The 19,443-nt window shown below is 36.8% G+C and overlaps 1 protein-coding gene across 1 annotated transcript; it reads left to right on the top strand.

Moving 5' to 3' along the window:
• The first annotated feature begins 387 nt into the window (after positions 1–387).
• LOC103970175 (protein TIC110, chloroplastic) lies at positions 388–18,440 on the top strand. Its single transcript, XM_009383841.3, has 15 exons — positions 388–1,011; positions 1,262–1,321; positions 2,462–2,585; positions 2,684–2,752; positions 2,826–2,924; positions 4,368–4,434; positions 7,156–7,220; positions 8,286–8,380; positions 10,131–10,258; positions 10,356–10,456; positions 13,183–13,399; positions 14,385–14,539; positions 15,340–15,465; positions 15,591–16,556; positions 17,845–18,440. Exons 1-15 carry the CDS (start codon positions 473–475, stop codon positions 18,088–18,090), a joined length of 3,057 nt encoding a protein of 1,018 aa, XP_009382116.2. The 5' UTR covers positions 388–472; the 3' UTR covers positions 18,091–18,440.
• Positions 18,441–19,443: the final 1,003 nt, after the last annotated feature.

Genomic DNA, 19,443 nt, shown 5'->3' with positions numbered 1-19,443 from the left:
TGAGAAAAGAAGAGACTTATACAAGCAAAAAAAGCTAGAAGAAAAAGGGATAAAAGAGGAAAATGTGTAACACATTATCCAAAAATCTTAATTAGATTATCTGCCATAGTAAATAAGGAATTCCGCCGTGAAATCTCGTATCACGAATCCAGTTATCACAGCTCCATCAAAGTCTACGATTTTGGGCAGGATTCGTGCTTCGGATCGTTGACCCCTTTTATCTCGATATTTTTGGTCGGATTCGGGCCTATTCGGCTCGATTCAAACTCATTTAGGTCTATCAAGATATGGGCCGTATTTAGGCCCATTAAACTCATGTGCCGAGATCCCAAGGCCCATTGGACTCGTTCATTTAAGATGATCGCAACTGAGTTCAAACGCCCTCTTTTGTGCTTTATCCTCCGCCCACTCCTAAAGTACTCCAAAGGAGGATAAGAAGAACAGGAAAGGAGAGGAGAGGCCGGCGGCTGAAATGGAGACCTCCCGCCTCATACCCACGCCTTCTTTCCCCTCTCACCGCCTCCTCTTCTCCCCCTCCGCCCCGTCTTCCTCCCCTTTCCGTCTCCTCCCCCGCCTACCCCCCCGCCACTTCCGCCGCCATGGCCGCTGCCGCCTCTCCCTCCCGCGCTGTTCCGTCTCGGCCGACGCCGCCGCCGCCTCTGCTCCAGAGGCCTCCCCCGCCGTTGATCCATCTGTCTTTGGCGGCCCCAAGGAGCTTTCCGGCCCTCAGGCGCTCGTCTGCGCCCTGCCTCCCCCGGCGAGAATGGCGTCCTCCGCCGTCCTCGCCGCCGCCGCTATGGCCGCCGGCTTCGGTCTAGGGCTTCGTGTTGGCGGCTCTAAGGTTGCAGGGATAGGGGGTGCGGCTGTTCTTGGAGTGGCGGGTGGTGCCGCGGTGTATGCCCTCAATTCAAAGGTTCCGGAGGTTGCAGCGATCAGTCTGCACAATCTTGTCGCTGGTTATGATGATCCGACGGAACTGAGGAAGGATGAAGTCGCAGCCATCGTGGAGAAGTTTGTTTCCTTTTATCACCTAATTTTTAATAGTTTACTTATCGAACAGAACTCGGGCTTGGAACCATGGTGATTCGATTATCTTTTTCCAGCCCGCAGGCCTTCGATTGAAGGAATAGGGTTTTGGGTTTTAAAGAAAGGTCGTCTAGCTAATTCCTTATTAAGGGAACGAAACGTGAAGAACTTGGTTGGATTTAGGTAGTAGCTTGCATACTAATGCTATGTTGTTCTTCTGGGTATGATGTTGCAGATACGGTGTCAGTAAACAAGATGATGCCTTTAAAGCAGAGCTCTGTGACTTGTACAGTAGGTGAGCGATCAGTTAAATTCCAAAAATATGCAAATTCTTTTATCTACCTTTGTTTTTGGTAATATCTTGTGTTGCTTATAGGAGTCTCAGTTTAGTTATTGTACTGTGTTGTATTTCTACTCCAAAGATTGTATCAGTAGAAAGGGATATTGATTCATGATAGGATCCATCATGACTTTATATCAGGTCTTTCTTCAAGTTGGTTAGGGGAATAATCTTCTCAAGGATTAGCTATAAATAAGAAAATCTTTAATTAGCTATTTGAATATTTTTATTGCATAAAGAAATCGATCAGTCTTATATTTGCGTTTACTGCCACTGGTATGCATGGTTTATAAAGAAGGCTTATTCAAGAAAGCTTTCCTTTATTTGTTAGTCTTGTCACTAAGCATCCATCAAAAGGGATCTCTAGAGTAATCAGTGCTCAATCTTTTGACCTATTGGAGGAATATTTATTCCTTTCACAATAAAATAAGCGCTTAAAAAATAATAAAGAAAGTGACAAGTGGACTAGTAAAGATGGAATAGAAGAGAGGAGGATGGATGATAGATGATTCTTCCTTGTAAGTAGTTTTTTTACTGTTATTTTCTATTGTCAGTTTACAATTGGTGAAATGTTGTTATATATGCTTCCATGTCGTTTAGTTCGCAACATCCTTCGCTTTGCATTGACAGAGTAGAAATAGTCAGCAAAACCTCTCGTGCCCGCCGAATTTTGAATCCTTGGAGATGATGTCATTACTATTAAGTTACTCATTACTTGCTATTGACATTGGGTCTATTCATTTATTAAATTAAAGATGTAGACACACCCAACTATAAGTGAGACTGTGAGAGGTTTGTTATTTCTGATCCTATGACTAAATCCATTTCCTAATTAAACATGTAAAAAAGGCAACAAATTATATGATGATTCTCACTCCCATCGGAAGTAAGATACAAAAATCAATAAGCTATGTTGTAATCAATGTCATGTGATACTGTAAAAGCTTCTGGAAGAAGAATAATTTTTCTAGCAATTACTTATCTACTTCTATAATATCCTCCCGGAATCATAACTTGTTGAAAATTTAAATTATTCGCTTTGAAATAACATTATTATTTTTGACGAAAACTGATTTATTTCGGTTTCAATTTTAGGTTTGTGTCTTCAGTTCTTCCACCTGGGAGTGAAAATCTCAAGGGTTACGAAGTTGAGATGATAATTAGGTTTAAAGAAGCTCTTGGCATTGATGATCCAGATGCTGCTTCAGTTCATGTAGAGGTAATAATATCATTTATTTCTTTGTTCAAATTAATTAATATCTCTTGCGTATTTGGAGTTTCTTTTTTGTGATTTTTCTCTTGCCTTTGCTTTTCTAGATTGGTAGGCATATTTATAGGCAAAGGTTGGAAACAGGAGATCGTGAAGCTGACATAGAGCAACGTAGGGTATGTCTTTGCATTAAGGCCTTTCTTAAGATCGTATGGATCATTTTTGAGAGCATTGAATTTTGCTGCACAGGCATTTCAGAAACTCATATATGTTTCAACACTTGTATTTGGAGAAGCATCCAAGTTCCTTTTGCCTTGGAAGCGACTTTTTAATGTTACTGATTCTCAGGTACTTGTATGCTTGATTCTTTCTCAGATGAGCACTAGAATTTTTTGGTAGTGAATAATAGATGGACATTGTTTTCTGCAAAGTTGATTGTCAAGTGGAGAAATTTTGTTGAGTTTCTCTAATGTATGTACATATTGACAACACATCTTACATAAGCTCACATGACATGCAAGCTCACAGGACCTGATGACTTGTGGGTTCTGTGAGGTGCTATGTTCTTTGGGATAACCTACAGTGTCATGTTATAAGCTAGTGGAGTTCTGTAGGAATAGCTTGGTAGTTTTGATTGGCAATAACAGAAAAAGGCGTTGGCTGCTACTCTGTAAAAGGTTGGATTGCAAATCTCTCGATCCTAATAGGATATGGAGTTTGAAATGAGTTTTTATTATCCAACCTCTGTATTCCGTGGGAGTGTCTTATGTTCTTACCTTCTACATACATTTAAATGCATGCACTTGCATGATAAAACCCTAAGGCTTTATCTAAGAAAATAGATAAGGATTTGATCGCTTTGAGGGGATTAACTTTCTTTTGATTGCTTTGAGGGGATCAACGTCCAAGTTGGCCAAAGGCTTTGAGTTGTATTTTATTATTTTTGAAAAATAGCTAGAGGAATTACATATATATAGAGTTATTTAATCCTTGGTCAATTAGGACTAGGATTTCTAGCAAAAATAAAAATAGCAATTCCTAATTTGCTACATCAAAGGACTCCTAACATAATTAGGAAAAATTTTCTCAAAAACTCTCATCATAACTAGGAAAAACTAAATAGAAAAATAAAGATTAATATCAAATCCTACCATAACTAGGAAAAATTAAATAGGAAAATAATGATTAATATCAAATCCCTAAAATTAAGGACTCCTAAAATTAAGGAATCCTAACAATGCACTTTAACATTATTGATACATTTGATAGTGAACTTGCAATGCTATCCTGGTCATCTTGTTTAGGCTAGTGACAGGATTAAATTGGGTTCAGGTTTGGTTATATAGAAGTTAATTCTGTTTCTGTTTTCAACAGCAAATTGAATAGTATTTATTTTTCTCTTAGAGGCATTATATGTCAGGTTTATAGTATTTGGCTAGCAGTTTTCAGTATTGATGAGATCAGTAATATTATTTTCCTAGTTGTTATTGGGGGCTGCAAAAAGCTGAAGTTTTATGCATGGCTGCTTGCTGAAGTTAGTGGAGTTTTAGTTTGGCCTTAATGCCCCATGTGCTTCTTATTCTATTTTTCGTTTGCTGCCTGTGTTCCGCCATCCATGCAAGCACACACATATAGCATGCCACTCTAATAATGTGATTAGTGAGATTTAAAAATATTTGTATTTTATTGCAGCTTATTTTGTGTTTTGAGCTTTCTGTACCTTTTCTCCTGACAAACTAATATCCATGTCTTAATCACTGCTCTTGGATTATGTATTTGATTTAATGCCAGATTGAAATTGCTATACGGGACAATGCTCAAAAATTGTATGCTTCAAAGCTAAAGTTAATTGGACGAGGTAACACCACAAGTATCTACTTTACATGTCCTTAACTTTTATCTGGTAATTTTTGTTCTCTGCTGATTGAAAACAAATTTAAAATTTTGAGTTTGAGGTGTATGCTTTACATTCATTTACTTAGTCCATTTCTTGTGCGGGCCATATGTTTTTCATTAAATTTTATTATTTGGTGTTATTCTGACATTTTTATTCATTTTTTAATTATGATAGATCATATAATATATCACAGTTTTCAATGCTATCTTGATCAACTATTAATGCTTACGATAATTTGTAACATCACCTTGCATCTGATGATGCATCTGTAACTACCACCATGTATTCATGAAACATTATGGGTTTCAGGCCTGTTTTCCTACTTTTGTCATGTAGGCTGTTATAAAATAGTTGTATAACAAATGATTTGTTCCTGACGTAACTACTGGTGAGCATATTTATGACATCTACTTGTTGGAAATAGCCTAAAATTTAGTTTGTCTCATTACAGTGGTTATGGTAAATTGTTATAAAATTTGATGATCTTGTTGCACCCAAGAATTTTGAAGGTCTCACACCTTGAGTTTACTCCTCCCATGTAATTGAAATTTAATGGCCTTCCGCTTCACCCTCCTTTGAAAATATCTACTAGTCTCATGCTTCCAGCCCCTCTGTTTGTTCTCTTCAGCTGCGCAGATGAGGCTCTTTTGTTGTCAGTTATGTAGCTTAGAGTCCAAAAAAGAATCTGCTACTTAAAATTGTTATTATAATCACTTTAATAAGTACTTATATGGCAGCTTTCTTTAGCTTAGAATCTTTCTGCACTTCACATTTTTATTTTTATCTTAATGAAATCTCTCAATTTTTTCTTTGGAGTGGTTAATAAGTGGGAAAACAATGGTCTTTTTTCTTTGGTCACAATTGTAATCTTATTCTTTTGGTTTTTCTGTGCCTCTTTTTTTTTGTTTACTTTTCATTTTTTAAGAACTAATTCTAAACATATCAAATTCATAGACCATTTACTTTATTGATATATCATCAATGTGTATTCTGAACTAATGCTTGTTCTGTTTCTGTATTGCCACTTCATCATTTAAATAGTGGAAAAAGCCCATGACTATGTGAATACTCTTCCACCCCTTCTATTCATATCTAAATCATCTCCAATTTCTTAAATGCAAGCATTCCTTGACAATAAGGACTCTTTGACATATGAAAATATTGTGACTTCAGCCTCCACGATCTTTGTTCTGTGCACGATGATTAAACCTGACTTCTCCTCATGTCTTTGGACTCACTATTAATGCAACGATCCTAGGAGACAACCACCAGGCTTTGGCCTGATGGCTATATGGTCATTGTCGCTTTTTATTCCTTTTGGCATGTCTGTTGTTATCTTCTTCACAACATTGGCAGTATATTATCATCAAAGTTTGTTGCGACTGCTAGGGGAGGAACATGGAAATGGATATGCATCTAAGAAGTGAATTAGTATTTGGTTGTTGCTGTATAATCATAGTTGTAGCTATATATATTATAGTAAAGTTGATTGTGAGTGCCTGTTCTACTCTTGATCTCACTGATGCACATGAATGTTTGTATGCTTAGAGAAATTGAGAACTTGATTTTGCAAAACGATGGTTTTCTTTACTGTTCCCTATCAATATGTTTGACAGTGATCATTAGGAATTTACATATGTGGTTCTTCCATGCGAATTTCTCATGTCATGTTGACTATGCATGTTCATCTCTATGGGTTATAAGCAGTTTTCATAGTGTTTGTGACGTGGGCTGAGGAAGAGGTGCAACCCTCAGGAGAATGTCAGTGATCTAAATATAAATTCAATGGATTAACAATTATGGTACCGACTTGATGGCTAGATTAGTATATTACCAGAATTGGTCAACATACCAACACTCCTTATGGGTTGGTATTGGTTGGTCCTGTCCGGCCCAGAAAGAAAGACAGAAAGAGAGAGAAGGGTTGAGGAGATTATTCATATTGATAGGTGGTGAAGAGGCAGCGATGCGGACAAGGAGAAGAAGTGACAACATGAGGACGAAGCAACACAAGCAAGGAGGTGTTGAGGGGGATATAGGAGGCATGGTGATGGAGGATGAAAACGAGAAAGAAAACAAATGATAGCTGTCAGTATGTGTGAATGGCCTATAAACACAGAAAAAGGGATCCGGTACTGGTATTGCCTGATTGAGTTTGAACTGGTGCACTTGCCACTTGGTAAGCCTGAATGGTGAGCTTATTGGGCGGTAATAGCTTAGTTTCATACCAGAGCTGTAGAAGTTGTCCGGTTCATGTATTAATCGGCTGTTGGACTGGTAAACACTGGTCCGTACCAACTGATATAATCAAAATTAAGATCCATGTGCTGGACATCAATCATGTATAACTGAATCGAAACTATCAGGTTATTTATTCTGATCAGGTAACTAATTATAATAAACTGTAGAGGTCTTTGTCAGCTCTTGAACTAACCTTAAAATTTTATTACTGTCATTGAACAAAATATCAGTCAACAGGCATTCCATCATGGATCAGTTTAGAACATTGCCAGTTTTGGACTTCTTGTATAGAATGGTACCTTATACCTACTAATTAATTGTTCAGGAACAATTGCCTTGGACAGAATTTATTAATGAAATGCCTTTTGATACTGATATCTTTTAAATGGTTCATTTGAATGTGCATTCTGTAACTATTGTATTTTTTATGTCTCTTTGTAGATATTGAAGTGAAGCAACTTATTGAACTTAGAGAATCACAACTTCTATATAGACTTTCTGATCAGGTATGTTCACCAGGACTGTATGTCTATTGCCATTTTCACTTTTGTAATCTCAATGTCCGACAAAGTATATTTATGTTTTAGACTTTGTTCCATTTGACTTTAAAATTTTATATGAATTTGGGAGTGCAATTATGCTAGTTTAGGTGGGTTCATCAGGTTTGCACCAAAGCATAGTCTGGTGACTGTTCAAAGGATATAAAAAAAGGATTTATATTTGGAAACATATTATTTCCATTAAGGTGGAAAAAAAATCATGAATTACCAGAATTATTATCTATTAAGATAGAAAAAAGTCAGGAATTTATTAAAAATCATAGGTTCTGCAACACTCTTTGTGACAAACCTTTGGAGAAGGGAAATCATATCTTGCACATCTATTGAGATTATATTTATGTAGCCATAAATAATATCACAGTGCTGAAAAAAGGGCAATTTTTTAAAATAAAATGAAAAAAAGATTGCACTATAAGTGATCAAAATATGAGCATGTTAATGATAAATATTAAAAAATATTCAAAAAATTGTTGTTGTTGTTGACTTGTTGTTGGATTACTAGGCAATGAGTTATGACACATGCAATGATGTATATTTATCTTGTTTTAGACACATGCAATGATGTATATTTACCCTGTTTTATACTATTGGAGTAATATAGTATAGGATAGTAGCAAGGTTCATCGTACCACGATGTTGGTATGGGCTGTACGTACCGATCCAACAGCTGATCAGTATGGGCGGTACATATTAGTCTGTTGTTATACCCCCACCGTACCATGTGTTGGTACGTTGGTACTTACTGTGCCAACCATTGGTTGGTACAAACGGTATGGACCGATAAGGCGAACCATGGATAGTAGCACTGTGGAGAAAGTGTAAACCATATTTACTGATCACAATTTTATGCATATGGACCGTATATAGACAGTTTTATGTGTAGCTGCATAGTCATGCCTATGTGAACTGCTTAAGCGGCTCCCAAGATACTTTGCTTTAGGTATTCTGTGATGGTGCCTTTCATCAAATTACTGAATTATCATAAAAATATTTGACCAAGATCTGTTGCAGATTGCTGGTGAAATGTTTAGGGAGCACACAAGAGAGTTGGTTGAAGAAAATATTTCATCCGCACTTTCAATTTTAAAGTCTCGGGGAAAGACAAGGTATGGATGCTCTTGTTATGCTATTCTGGTATCTAAAATTTTTCACGTATCTGTTTTTCTATGAGTCGAGATGGAATTTTGTAGTTAGCAACTGTTTTCGAGGCCTTCTGTATTTTATATACTCAGTTTGATTCTTTGCAGTCTTGTTAATAAGTTAATATTTAGCACATAATCAGTTGATGGCAGAGAAAATTCCTGATTATCACTTCTAAGCTAGCAAAAATAGGTCTGCTTCTTTTCCATGGTGACTAATACTTGACTCTCATGGCTTTAGAAATAACATAAAAAACTGTTGTACAAAAATCATTTATTGGCAGTAATCCAATATGAGGATTGACTAATACTAAACACACAAGTTCTAGGTAAGTTCATAGATGGCCAACTTCAAATTTGCATCAAAATCCTTTCTTATTGACATGTTAATCAAATGATGATACTCATGACATGTAGGCAAATTGCCGAATGAAATTGGTCTACTTTTTTGGAATTAAACTGATGAAATTCATTGTAGTCATTTGATGCTCCTGTTAATGATGAATATAGATAGTAAATTTGAAGCTTTTATAGTCAACTTTGGTATCCGTATAGATTTGCCTTTATGTTAGACAGAAGCACTTGGATGGGTTTTTTATAATTGTGATACCTGTTAAACAAATACCAGCCTGTGCTGGTATTGTAAGAAATTTATCAAATGCCCTGTCATGATGTCATGTGCAAAAGTTGTGTCAGTATTCCTTGCATCAGCGAGGAGGAATAAGGAGGATTGAGATCACTTAGTGCAGTGCATGGTTATGTGCCACCAATTCTGTTTTCTGTTGGAACCGTGCTTGACATCTAGCAAGTGCGTGAGGATGTAAAGAAAATATATTTCTTCTAGATAGCTATAGAATAGAGAGCTGAATAGTTTAGATGATATAGAAATTAAAAAAAAAGTACCATACTATTTCACACTCAAGGGTTAACTCCTAAAAATGAAGGACTTGCACCTCCACATCTCACACATGCATGATGCTATCATATTACTGGGAAAGGAAAGTGGCCTCACACTATTCATACATAACGCAGGGAAAAGAACTATTTATGCATTCATTGGTTAATTCACAATTTCTTTCCTCTTTTTTGAGACCCTCAAGTACAAATGTGTAGGACAGCAAGTATTTTATATGACATGATATTGGCTAGTATCATTGTCAAGAACCAATAATTTAATTTGAATAAAAACGTAGAATCAAAGAAAACTCTTCTTCAGGCTCTAATTTTATAGTTTATAAAATTACTGTTACTTGCACCAATTTCTAAATATAAACAGGTAATTCTAATCACTTGTTAGGATATATTTTCTTAGAAGTTGATGTAAAATTTATTGCCAAAAGAAAGAGGGATTCAGTTCACAACATTTTGACTGTGCAGCAATGTACAATCAAGGAGTGTATATTGTTCTGGAAAGTCATCAACCAACCGAATCTCTGTCATCGCTAATCCACACTATCTGTTACAATAACACATACAGATGTGTACTCACCTGGATGGGCAACTTAATATAAGTACATAATTTAATTTTGTTCTTATAGAGACATCTTGTTCAGCCGGCTTGGAGTTTGTGATTTGCAAACCTTCTTTCCTCAGGGTAATCCTGCTGTGAGCATACCACAAATTTCATGAGATTGCTTGGAAGCTTCTACAACATTTTTTTTGTGGTCATTGTCATATACTTTTGATAATTTTATCACTAACATGGTAAAATTTGTAGCATGGGGACACTGCAAGTTATTGAGGAACTCGAGAAGGTTTTGGCATTCAACAATCTTCTTACTTCTCTAAGCAAGCATTCTGATAGTGGTCAGTTCGCACAGGGTGTTGGACCTGTTTCTTTAATAGGTATGAGTTCATTTAAGGAACTTTTGCCTGTTCCATCCAGTGCATGCTATGAATCCAGTACATCATAGTAATGAGAATTATTTCCTTTTGTAATCAGGCGGGGAGTTTGATGGTGATAGAAAGATTGAGGACTTAAAGTTACTTTATAGAACTTATGCAGAAGAATCTTTTTCAAGTGGATGTCTTCAAGAAGAAAAGGTTATAATATATTTAATTTGTTAGTTGTCTATTGTTGAAGCATTGATATGGTACATTTGTTGGACATCTGCATTGGTTTTTACCAAATCTAGAATTGAAATTTATGGCTGTTTCTTAAGTTTATTTGTATACCTGCTTCTATTATGGATGCTATCATTTAATTAGCTATGCCAGTATATTTTTTGGTTAATAAACTTAAGCTAGTGGACACCATTTAGAATTATATCTTGCCTTATGAGATCTGATTATTATGCACATTAATGAATGCCATGCACCCTAGTGTAAAGTGTAAAACAAATTGTTTAACTTATGCTGTCTGACACAACTTATAGTTACAATTCTCATTGTGAGATGTGATCATTTAATGTACTCAAGTATCCTCTATTAAGGTGGTCAAGTCTTTGAAGGCCAGTGATATCACCAAGGCTGCCTTTGGACATCATCTTACAAAGTGAAGCCATTCACTGGGTATTCATTTACACCTTTGATACATATTTGTCAGCAAGTAATGTAATTTGTTTTGAAAATTTTGCTGATACTTGACTGATCAAGTAACCTGCAAAGTTGCTTTTTCTAGAAGCTGGTAAGATTATGATTATTAGATTTTTTGTTCTTGATAATTATTCGAATAAAATTTCTTTTGGTACTTCCATGAGGGAAGCTTATCTTGTTTTGATAAGATCAAGTGTTTCTGATGCTTGCAAGATTTTTTTACTGGAAACTGTATTTGTGAAAGCCTGTTTCAAAAGCTTCTTTTGCTGTGGCCAGTGGCTATATATTTTTTGAAAAATATATTTTACAAGCTACGAAGTACAGGTATCAATACAATATATATATATATATATATATATATATATATATCATCCTAAAAAAAGTATCTAAATGAATTGTCTCTGTGCATATCTAACAAGTTAAAGCGATGGATATATACCAGCGGCTGGGTCATGTATAAAACTTTAAATGTTAACAATATTGAGTGATTTTGTTTAAAATTTATGCTTTTAGGGAGTTGCTGTGCAAATGTGTTTGACTTGGTTAAATAATGTATTGTGTGAAAGAAATATAATCATTGTCAGTGATAAAAGTTCTTGATATGGGAGTATCCTTGCTGCAATCTAATTGTGTCTGAGGGAATCCATAATCTTTTAGATTGTTCTATTGCTTCAACATATCATGGATCTTTGGGCACACCTCATTCGAAAGGAAATGATGATGTACTGAGCCAAAGAATTTAATCTCGTTTGTATCAGTACTGGTGTTTACTGGTCTGACCAAGTACAAGTACCTGTTGGTTATCTACTTTTTATTATTTTTTCTGGTAATACCAGGTAGGTATGGGTTGGTAGCATGGTATGCAATTTCGAATGGTACTGTCCGATACGGGTGGTATGTACCGGTCCGATAGCATACCGGTACACGGACCGCTCACTACCGGACGGATCGTACTACAGTGCTACAGTAATATACTGTAGTAGTGCTACAGTTATAGTAAGAGGAAATCGCTCAGTAAGCCCTGGTGTATCGTTTGGTATACCTTGGTGTACCGTTCGGTATGCCGGTACCATACCGTACCTAGCCAACCTCGAAACATTGGTACGGTATGGTATTGCATACCTTGGTTGGTACTATCCGGAATTCTGGTACTGTACCAGTCTGACTAGTTACCAAAAATGGTATTACATCGAGATTCAGATCCTTGTACCGAGCAACTTGTTTGTTTATCTCTGCCTATGAGTTGCTGCTTATCTAGATTGTGAATTCTCCCAAAAGCGGATCAGTGCTACTGCACATTTTCCCTTTATCATTGATGTTGGAAAAAATATTGCAAGATATATTGCCAGAGGAAAGGAACATCACTAATTTGCTACATGTTTGTTAGCTAAATTCCCTGCTGGTATAAGGAACCGAGTATCTGTGGCCTTCATCGGACGTGGTTTCATTATGCTTTGATATCCTTATTGCTGTTTATTTATAAAGGATACCGGTTCGCAGTGGGAAATGGTCTTTGAAACTCTTTTCCTTCATGTAAATGGTAGTCGAACCAGGCTTTTATCAGTGGACTGGATATTTTGACGGCACATTAGGCTGGCCCACTCAAAGAGTCTTTTGAAAACCACAACAAATTAGGGTTTCACAGTGGATTTTGTCAACAATTCTTGCAAGCTCGCTGCTTGCAAGCTTATGACATGTTGCTTCACCCTGTCTTTCTGCCCTGTAATGATGCCAGCTAAGATTATAGCCTTGAGTCTGCACTTCTTGAGGAAAGACCCCATGAGACCACTTGCATGTGCCTTCATTGTCCACTGGGGGTTGGTCCGGAGAGATGCCAGACAAAGGGGTATTTGAAGAGGAACAAAGATATATTTGGTTAGGTAGGCTATTCTTTGTCATGCTGCCCATCACCTCTGGTGCAACCTGAACTTAAATACTGCATAATGTTTTCTGTTTTCTCTGAAGTTTATTCATTGTTTTGTGAATCATCCCTATTCCAAATAACATATTGCATCATAAAATTAATATTAATGCAGGCCAAGTCACATGTAGGCTGACCTGAAAATTTGGGTGACATTTTCTGGTTCAAAATTTTGTGCAAACAAGAGCATCACCATAATTGATTCACATATGCTTGAATTGATTTAGCTTTAGGACATTTTAGTTTTTCTTTTTTGCTCATAACATATTAATTTTTTGTATTTCTGTATCCTTTTCCTTGGTAAAAATTGCAGCTTACAGCTTTGAGCCAGTTGAGAAATATATTTGGTCTTGGGAAACGTGAGGCAGAAAACATCATGCTGGATGTAACATCGAGGGTCTACCGCCGGCGGCTTTCTCGAGCATTTTCTGGTGGTGATTTGGATGCAGCTCCTAGCAAGGCTGCATTCCTTCAAAACCTTTGTGAAGAATTACATTTTGATCCAAATATAGCTAGCAAGATTCATGAAGGTAATTGGTTTGTAAAGAAACATTAGTTATCATTTGATGCCATTTTAACTAGTCTTTGGTCCTCTGCATCATGGTGATGAGATGTTATAGAAATTTTGCAACATACATAGTGGAAAAATCAATAAATTTTTTATTAAAAAACATTTGCAATTTTTTAAGGTACTGAAAAAGACTATTATTTATGCTTGAATATGGAATTGCACATGGTTTGTCATCTAGATTTTGAGAAATTGAAACTGATTCGAATAGCTGATTGAATGTACAATTACAAACAAGACTAACAAAAGTACTAACTACTCGGAGTGGGTTGCATGGATTTTTTCCTCTATTGAGCTATGTTAAAAGCAATATCATTTGTCAAACTGAGTCCTGAGAGCCATTCAATCGCTTTTGGTTGATCCTAAATTATGATAAAGTTTCCTATTTATTGTTAATTATTTTATTAATGAAACATAAAATATACCATTTTTAAGCGGTGGATTAGTTTGGCATGTTACTTAAGTGAAATTCAAAATCGTGTTAATGATTCTAGTACTTGTCCACTACTTCAGAGTGATATTTATGTTATGGATAATTTTAATAAATATCTAGGCTGCTATTTTGTTCAATCTCAAAAATAAAGGCTGAGAATTTGAAGCATGGAAATTTGTGAGTCGATTGATGCTTGGACTTTGGATCCACTTGTTGTCCTTGTCTCACTTAGATGAATGTTTCTCATGTTATCCCTTTTGTTTCTGGACCATTTGGAGACACGAAGGTATCTGAATGTAGTTTCTTTAGCTTGTTGTTTTATCTCCAGTGAGAGAGCTAAATTTGTTAATTGCTTGGTGGTCAGTGATTGAGGTCATTCATGTTTTGAGTTCACGAGGCAAGTTTTTTATGCAAAGAAGTGGAAATGGAGAACTTGAAGAAATTTGAAGATTTTTGTCGAGTATGATTCAATCAGCGCTAATTAAAAGTTTTTTTTTTAACTTTGAACTTGCAGAAATTTACAGGCAAAAACTTCGGCAGTTTGTAGAAGATGGGGAATTGAGTGAGGAGGAAGTTGCTTCTTTACAACGCTACAGAGTTCTTCTTTGCATTCATCACGAAACCATTGATGCAGCACATGCTGATATATGTGGTCGCTTGTTTGAGAAGGTAAAAAAATCATTATGTTTCTAAAGTTCTGATTCACATTTCAGTCATTCTTCACTTGATGTCTTGTCCTCATAATATAGTTAAAATGCCCTGTTTAGTACCTGTGACCTTGTTGTATGGAGGTACAGGTACAGGTTAGTACCTGTGACCTTGTTGTATGGAGGTACAGGTCTTATCGAGAAAGAAACCATTGTGCAACTTGCTCTATGATAGTCTTGGTAGACTACATGAAATAGTTAAAACCAAACAATGTTGTTTGAGATAGTCATTATCGAGACAGGTGCTGTATATTTGGCTTGAATCTTAACCAAGCATGATTGGCCTCCTTGGTTTTTGACTTAGTGTTGTTTCAAAATTTAAAGTTATTATAAAATAATTAGTTAAATTTCATCTGTTGGTCATAGTTTAATTTGTATATGTAGCCATGAATTTTAAGGTTAGCAATCCATCTTGTGCATCACATGTTGACTAGCGTTCACTGAGAAAAAAATAGCCTGAAAAAAGTGTTCTTGAATTTTTTACTCAGATTTCTGATTTTTTTGGGAGAAATAGTTTGGAAATTATGGTATTTGTTGGAGTATTCAATAGAGATCTTTAAATTAATTGTCTGATATGAAACCTATATGAATAATGCAAGTGATAAGTATCTACCTAATAGGTTAAATTTCTGCTCAAGATGTTGGCGATGGCTTGTGTAGCAAATTATGGCAGTGATTGTCTGATGACCCTTGCAAACAGATAATGTTATTATTCTTTATTTTTATTTCTGTATTTTTGTTAATGGTATATTGTATTTGCAGGTTGTTAAAGATGCAATTGCATCAGGTGTTGAGGGTTATGATGCTGAAGTTAGAAACTCTGTAAGGAAGGCTTCTAAAGGCTTGCGGCTTACAACGGATGCAGCCATGGCCATTGCTAACAAGGCAGTATGTATTTTGTCTTCTTCTGTTGTGACACTAAATTAAAACTAAAAAATAGCTTTTATGTTTACAAAAACCATTGACAGTTGAGCATTGCAAATTTACTTGCTTCAACCTATTTTCTTTTGCAGGTTCGTAGAGTTTTCATGACTTATATACAACGATCCAAAGGGGCAGGGAACCGTACTGAAGCTGCAAGAGAGCTGAAAAAAATGATAGCATTCAACGCATTGGTTGTCACAGAATTGATTTCTGATATTAAAGGAGAGCCTGCTGCTCCAGCTGAACCTATTGATGTTGATTCTAAACAAATAGATGAGGAAGATGAATGGGAATCTCTGCAGACACTGAGAAAGACACATCCGAACAAAGAGCTGGAAGCAAAGCTGACCAAGCCAGCTCAGACAGAAATAACCCTCAAGGATGACCTCCCTGAGAGAGACAGGGCTGAGATTTACAGGACCTACTTGCTCTTTTGCATTACCGGGGAGGTTACGACAGTTCCATTTGGAGCTCAAATTGCTACAAAAAAAGACAATTCAGAATTTTTGCTGCTAAATCAGCTTGGACGAATACTAGGAATGACTGGTAAAGAGATAGTGGAAGTCCACAGGAACTTTGCTGAACAAGCATTCATGAAACAGGCTGAGGTTATTCTAGCTGATGGCCAGCTAACTAAAGCCAGAATCGAGCAGCTCAATGAGGTTCAGAAGCAGGTGGGACTGCCTGCAGAATATGCACAAAAAGTTATTAAGAATATAACCACAACCAAGATGGCAGCTGCAATCGAAACTGCTGTGAGTCAAGGGAGGATTGGTATTCAACAGGTCCGAGAGCTAAAAGAGGCTAATATTGATCTAGATAGCATGATCTCAGAACGCTTGCGGGAAAGCCTCTTTAGGAAAACGGTGGAGGAGATCTTTTCATCAGGCACTGGTGTATTTAATGAAGCCGAGGTGTATGAAAAGATTCCATCAGATCTTAGCATCGATGCTGATAAGGCAAAAGGGGTTGTTAAGGAGCTCGCCAAGACTAGGCTATCAAACTCATTGGTTCAAGCTGTTGCATTACTTCGGCAGAGGAATCGAGATGGAGTGGTATGAAATTCGAGTACCAAAGAGAGCATATAATTATTGAATTTTTCTATTATATTTTTCAATGATTGTTTGTTTTCTGTAATTAATTGTGGTTTATGGGAAACGTAGAATTAACATCGTTTTGATTTTTGAATGATTACTTAAAATTAAGCATTTTTTCTCACATGGCTTTTATACATACATTTTTTCAGCTGCATTATGCTTTCTATATGAATTTTGTTCTTTTGGGAGAGCATCATATTTCCAATGTGAATTTTGGTTAAGGTAGGTTCCTTATTACAAGATCATTTTTATTAGTATCTTTTTCACAAGTTGCTTGGCGTGCGCTAGTGATGGTCCATGGCCAGACTAGTATGGGTATGGTCCATACGGTTATAACAACACACTATTCATGGGCACATATTGTGTTGTCAGGGAGGGGGTGGGGGGTCTATGAATTTTTTCTTTGGGGGCACTATCCCTAAGAAAATGGATTAGACCGTCTGAAAAGTGGCGGTCTACATCTGTACCAGAAAATCCCGTCCGTTGTATACCAGTTCAAGGGAAATCACATTCCTTAGTCTAAATGAACACCCGATGCTTCTTATCTATATAACGACCGCATTGAAGTTCTGCTTCTGTGGGCTCTACAGAGTATGTTTCTTACTTGGACTTGCAATTTAGTTAGTCTCCTTTTGTTGGAAACTTAAGTTATTTTGACAACCATTCACTATTCTGTTGCTTTCATCGTCTTGCAGAATGTCATTTTGCTGTGTGGGGGCTACTTTGTTTGAATAGTTTTATGATATTCTAGATAGTAGTTTTCCATCCCTCTTTTTGCTGTCTCTCGCTCTCTCTCATGTTGTGTTGCATTATTTGAGTATTGCATTGAAACTATTTGAGATATCTGTGATTGTTTTTCATGATATCCGTGAGTATTGTTTGGGAAAATTTCATCTTATCTACGTGGAAAAGTATTGTCTTATATGATAAACCACTGTTTTTTTAATCCCAACAGTCAAAAATTCATTCTTCCTCTTTCCTAAAGTTCATTTTGACTTGATGCCCTATTGTTGGGTGGAATCAATCTGGATATTCTGTTGTATAAAAAGTAATATGGTCGAGTGGGAAGGAACATTTACTTTATCTAATGAAAAATAAGTCTTTAGAATAGTAATTGTCATTTGTAGTTAGAAGAATGTTGTCGGCTAAAGGAAGAAGGATGACTGCTTGTATTTACATGTTATCTTTTATATGTTTCCCCTTGCTCTTTTAGCACTGAAGAGATTATTTGTAATTTATGTACCAGATTTCATCTCTCAACGACATGCTTGCCTGTGACATGGCGGTCCCTGCTGAACCCTTATCGTGGTCCTCACCGGAAGAGCTCGCAGACTTGTACTGCATATACCTCAAGAGTATCCCGAAGCCAGAGAAACTCACTCGGCTCCAGCACTTGCTTGGCATCAGTGATTCAACTGCTGCCATACTTCGGGATACAGCAGAGCGAGGAGCACTTCCAATCGGAGATGAAGAAGAGGAATTTGTATTTTAAAACTTGTGCACAATTTTACAAGCTTAAAGTTTGGTGGTTGCAGATTTTACCCCGAGTATTTGATTCTATTGGTAAATTTTGACATCTTTACTGAAGGTTTGTATGCTTGCTGAGCGCTGGACTACATGCTTGCAAATGTACAAGAAGATTGTACAGCTTAGTAGCTTTTTACAGCCATCCTTGGATTCAGTCGGTTTTAGTACATTTTTCCTTGGTGATATTTGTTTAGGGATGAGAACCTTGAAAGCAATAGTTGTGACTAATAAAAGTGTTTAGTCCGTCTGTAGTGTGCTCAGCTGTGATCCAAATGTAGTTCGCATTCATATGAATGAAACATTAAGTTCACTGTCCATGTAGTTCAAATATATGGTTCGAATGATATATATATATATATATATATATATGGCTCTATGGGGTTCTTGGATGGAGGTGGGATGTTATCCGAGCATAACTTCCCCGTCTGGGCTTTATGATGACACCTGTATTTCTTGTCCTTCACGGTGTCTCGTAGAGGACGCCTACGGTGGCCTTCGCGGTGGATCTCCACTGTTCGTGCTTTCCGAGGGACATCTACGTCTTTGTCCTTTCGGGTTATAGAGAGAGAGAGAGAGAGAGAGAGAGAGAGAGAGGGGCATGCACCATAAAATTAGAGTGCCCTTCATCCCGTGTCTTGCACGAACGTAATTTTGAACCGACACATCAACAAAGAAAGTATCCGCGTGAATTCATCGGGGCAGTGGTTGCTGGTCAAATGTATAACATGTGAGTGAAAATTTGACTCGCATTAAGATAAGTTCGTTATGATAGAGATTTTAAGTCAAATGTGTTTGAGGTATGCGAGTCGGGAAAACCTGAGTTGCACCAAGATAATTCTGCTACGACAGAAACTCCATGCCAAATGTGTCCAATACATGTGAGTCGAAAAAATTCAACTTGCGTAAAAAAAATCTGTCACAGTGGAGGTTCCAGGCCAAATATGCTTGAGGCATGTGAGTCAGGAAAACCCAACCTAAGTCACGATAAGTCTGCCATAGTGAAGGCTCCAAGCCAAATATGCCCAAGACATGTGAGTTAGAAAAACCTAATTTACACTAAGATAAATATATTACGACGAAGACTCTAAGCCAATATGTGCTTTTCAAAGTGTATGAGTTGAGAAAACTCAACCCTTACCAAAAGGAATCTGTCATAGTGGAAATATAGATTCAATATACTCGAGGCACCTGAATTGGAAAAACTTAACACATAAGATGAGATCATGAACGCTCCCATATCGAATGGATCGAATTACGTACTTCGAACCTGTTTGCAAGAGCTTCAAAGCACACCTTACAAGGGGACAATTGATAGGAA

The sequence above is a fragment of the Musa acuminata genome, chromosome BXJ3-11, assembly GCF_036884655.1.
Source record: "Musa acuminata AAA Group cultivar baxijiao chromosome BXJ3-11, Cavendish_Baxijiao_AAA, whole genome shotgun sequence".
Classification (NCBI taxonomy): domain Eukaryota; kingdom Viridiplantae; phylum Streptophyta; class Magnoliopsida; order Zingiberales; family Musaceae; genus Musa; species Musa acuminata.
This window is presented reverse-complemented; position numbering and strand designations above follow the sequence as displayed.

What these genes read in the sequence shown, in the direction of transcription:
- LOC103970175 (XM_009383841.3), top strand. Translation starts at nt 473, where the DNA reads ATGGAGACCTCCCGCCTCATACCCACGCCTTCTTTCCCCTCTCACCGC. An exon ending in CTCTGTGACTTGTACAGTAG is followed by an intron (nt 1,322 to 2,461) that starts GTGAGCGATCAG and finishes TTTCAATTTTAG; the next exon opens with GTTTGTGTCTTCAGTTCTTC. An exon ending in GTGGTCGCTTGTTTGAGAAG is followed by an intron (nt 14,540 to 15,339) that starts GTAAAAAAATCA and finishes TTGTATTTGCAG; the next exon opens with GTTGTTAAAGATGCAATTGC.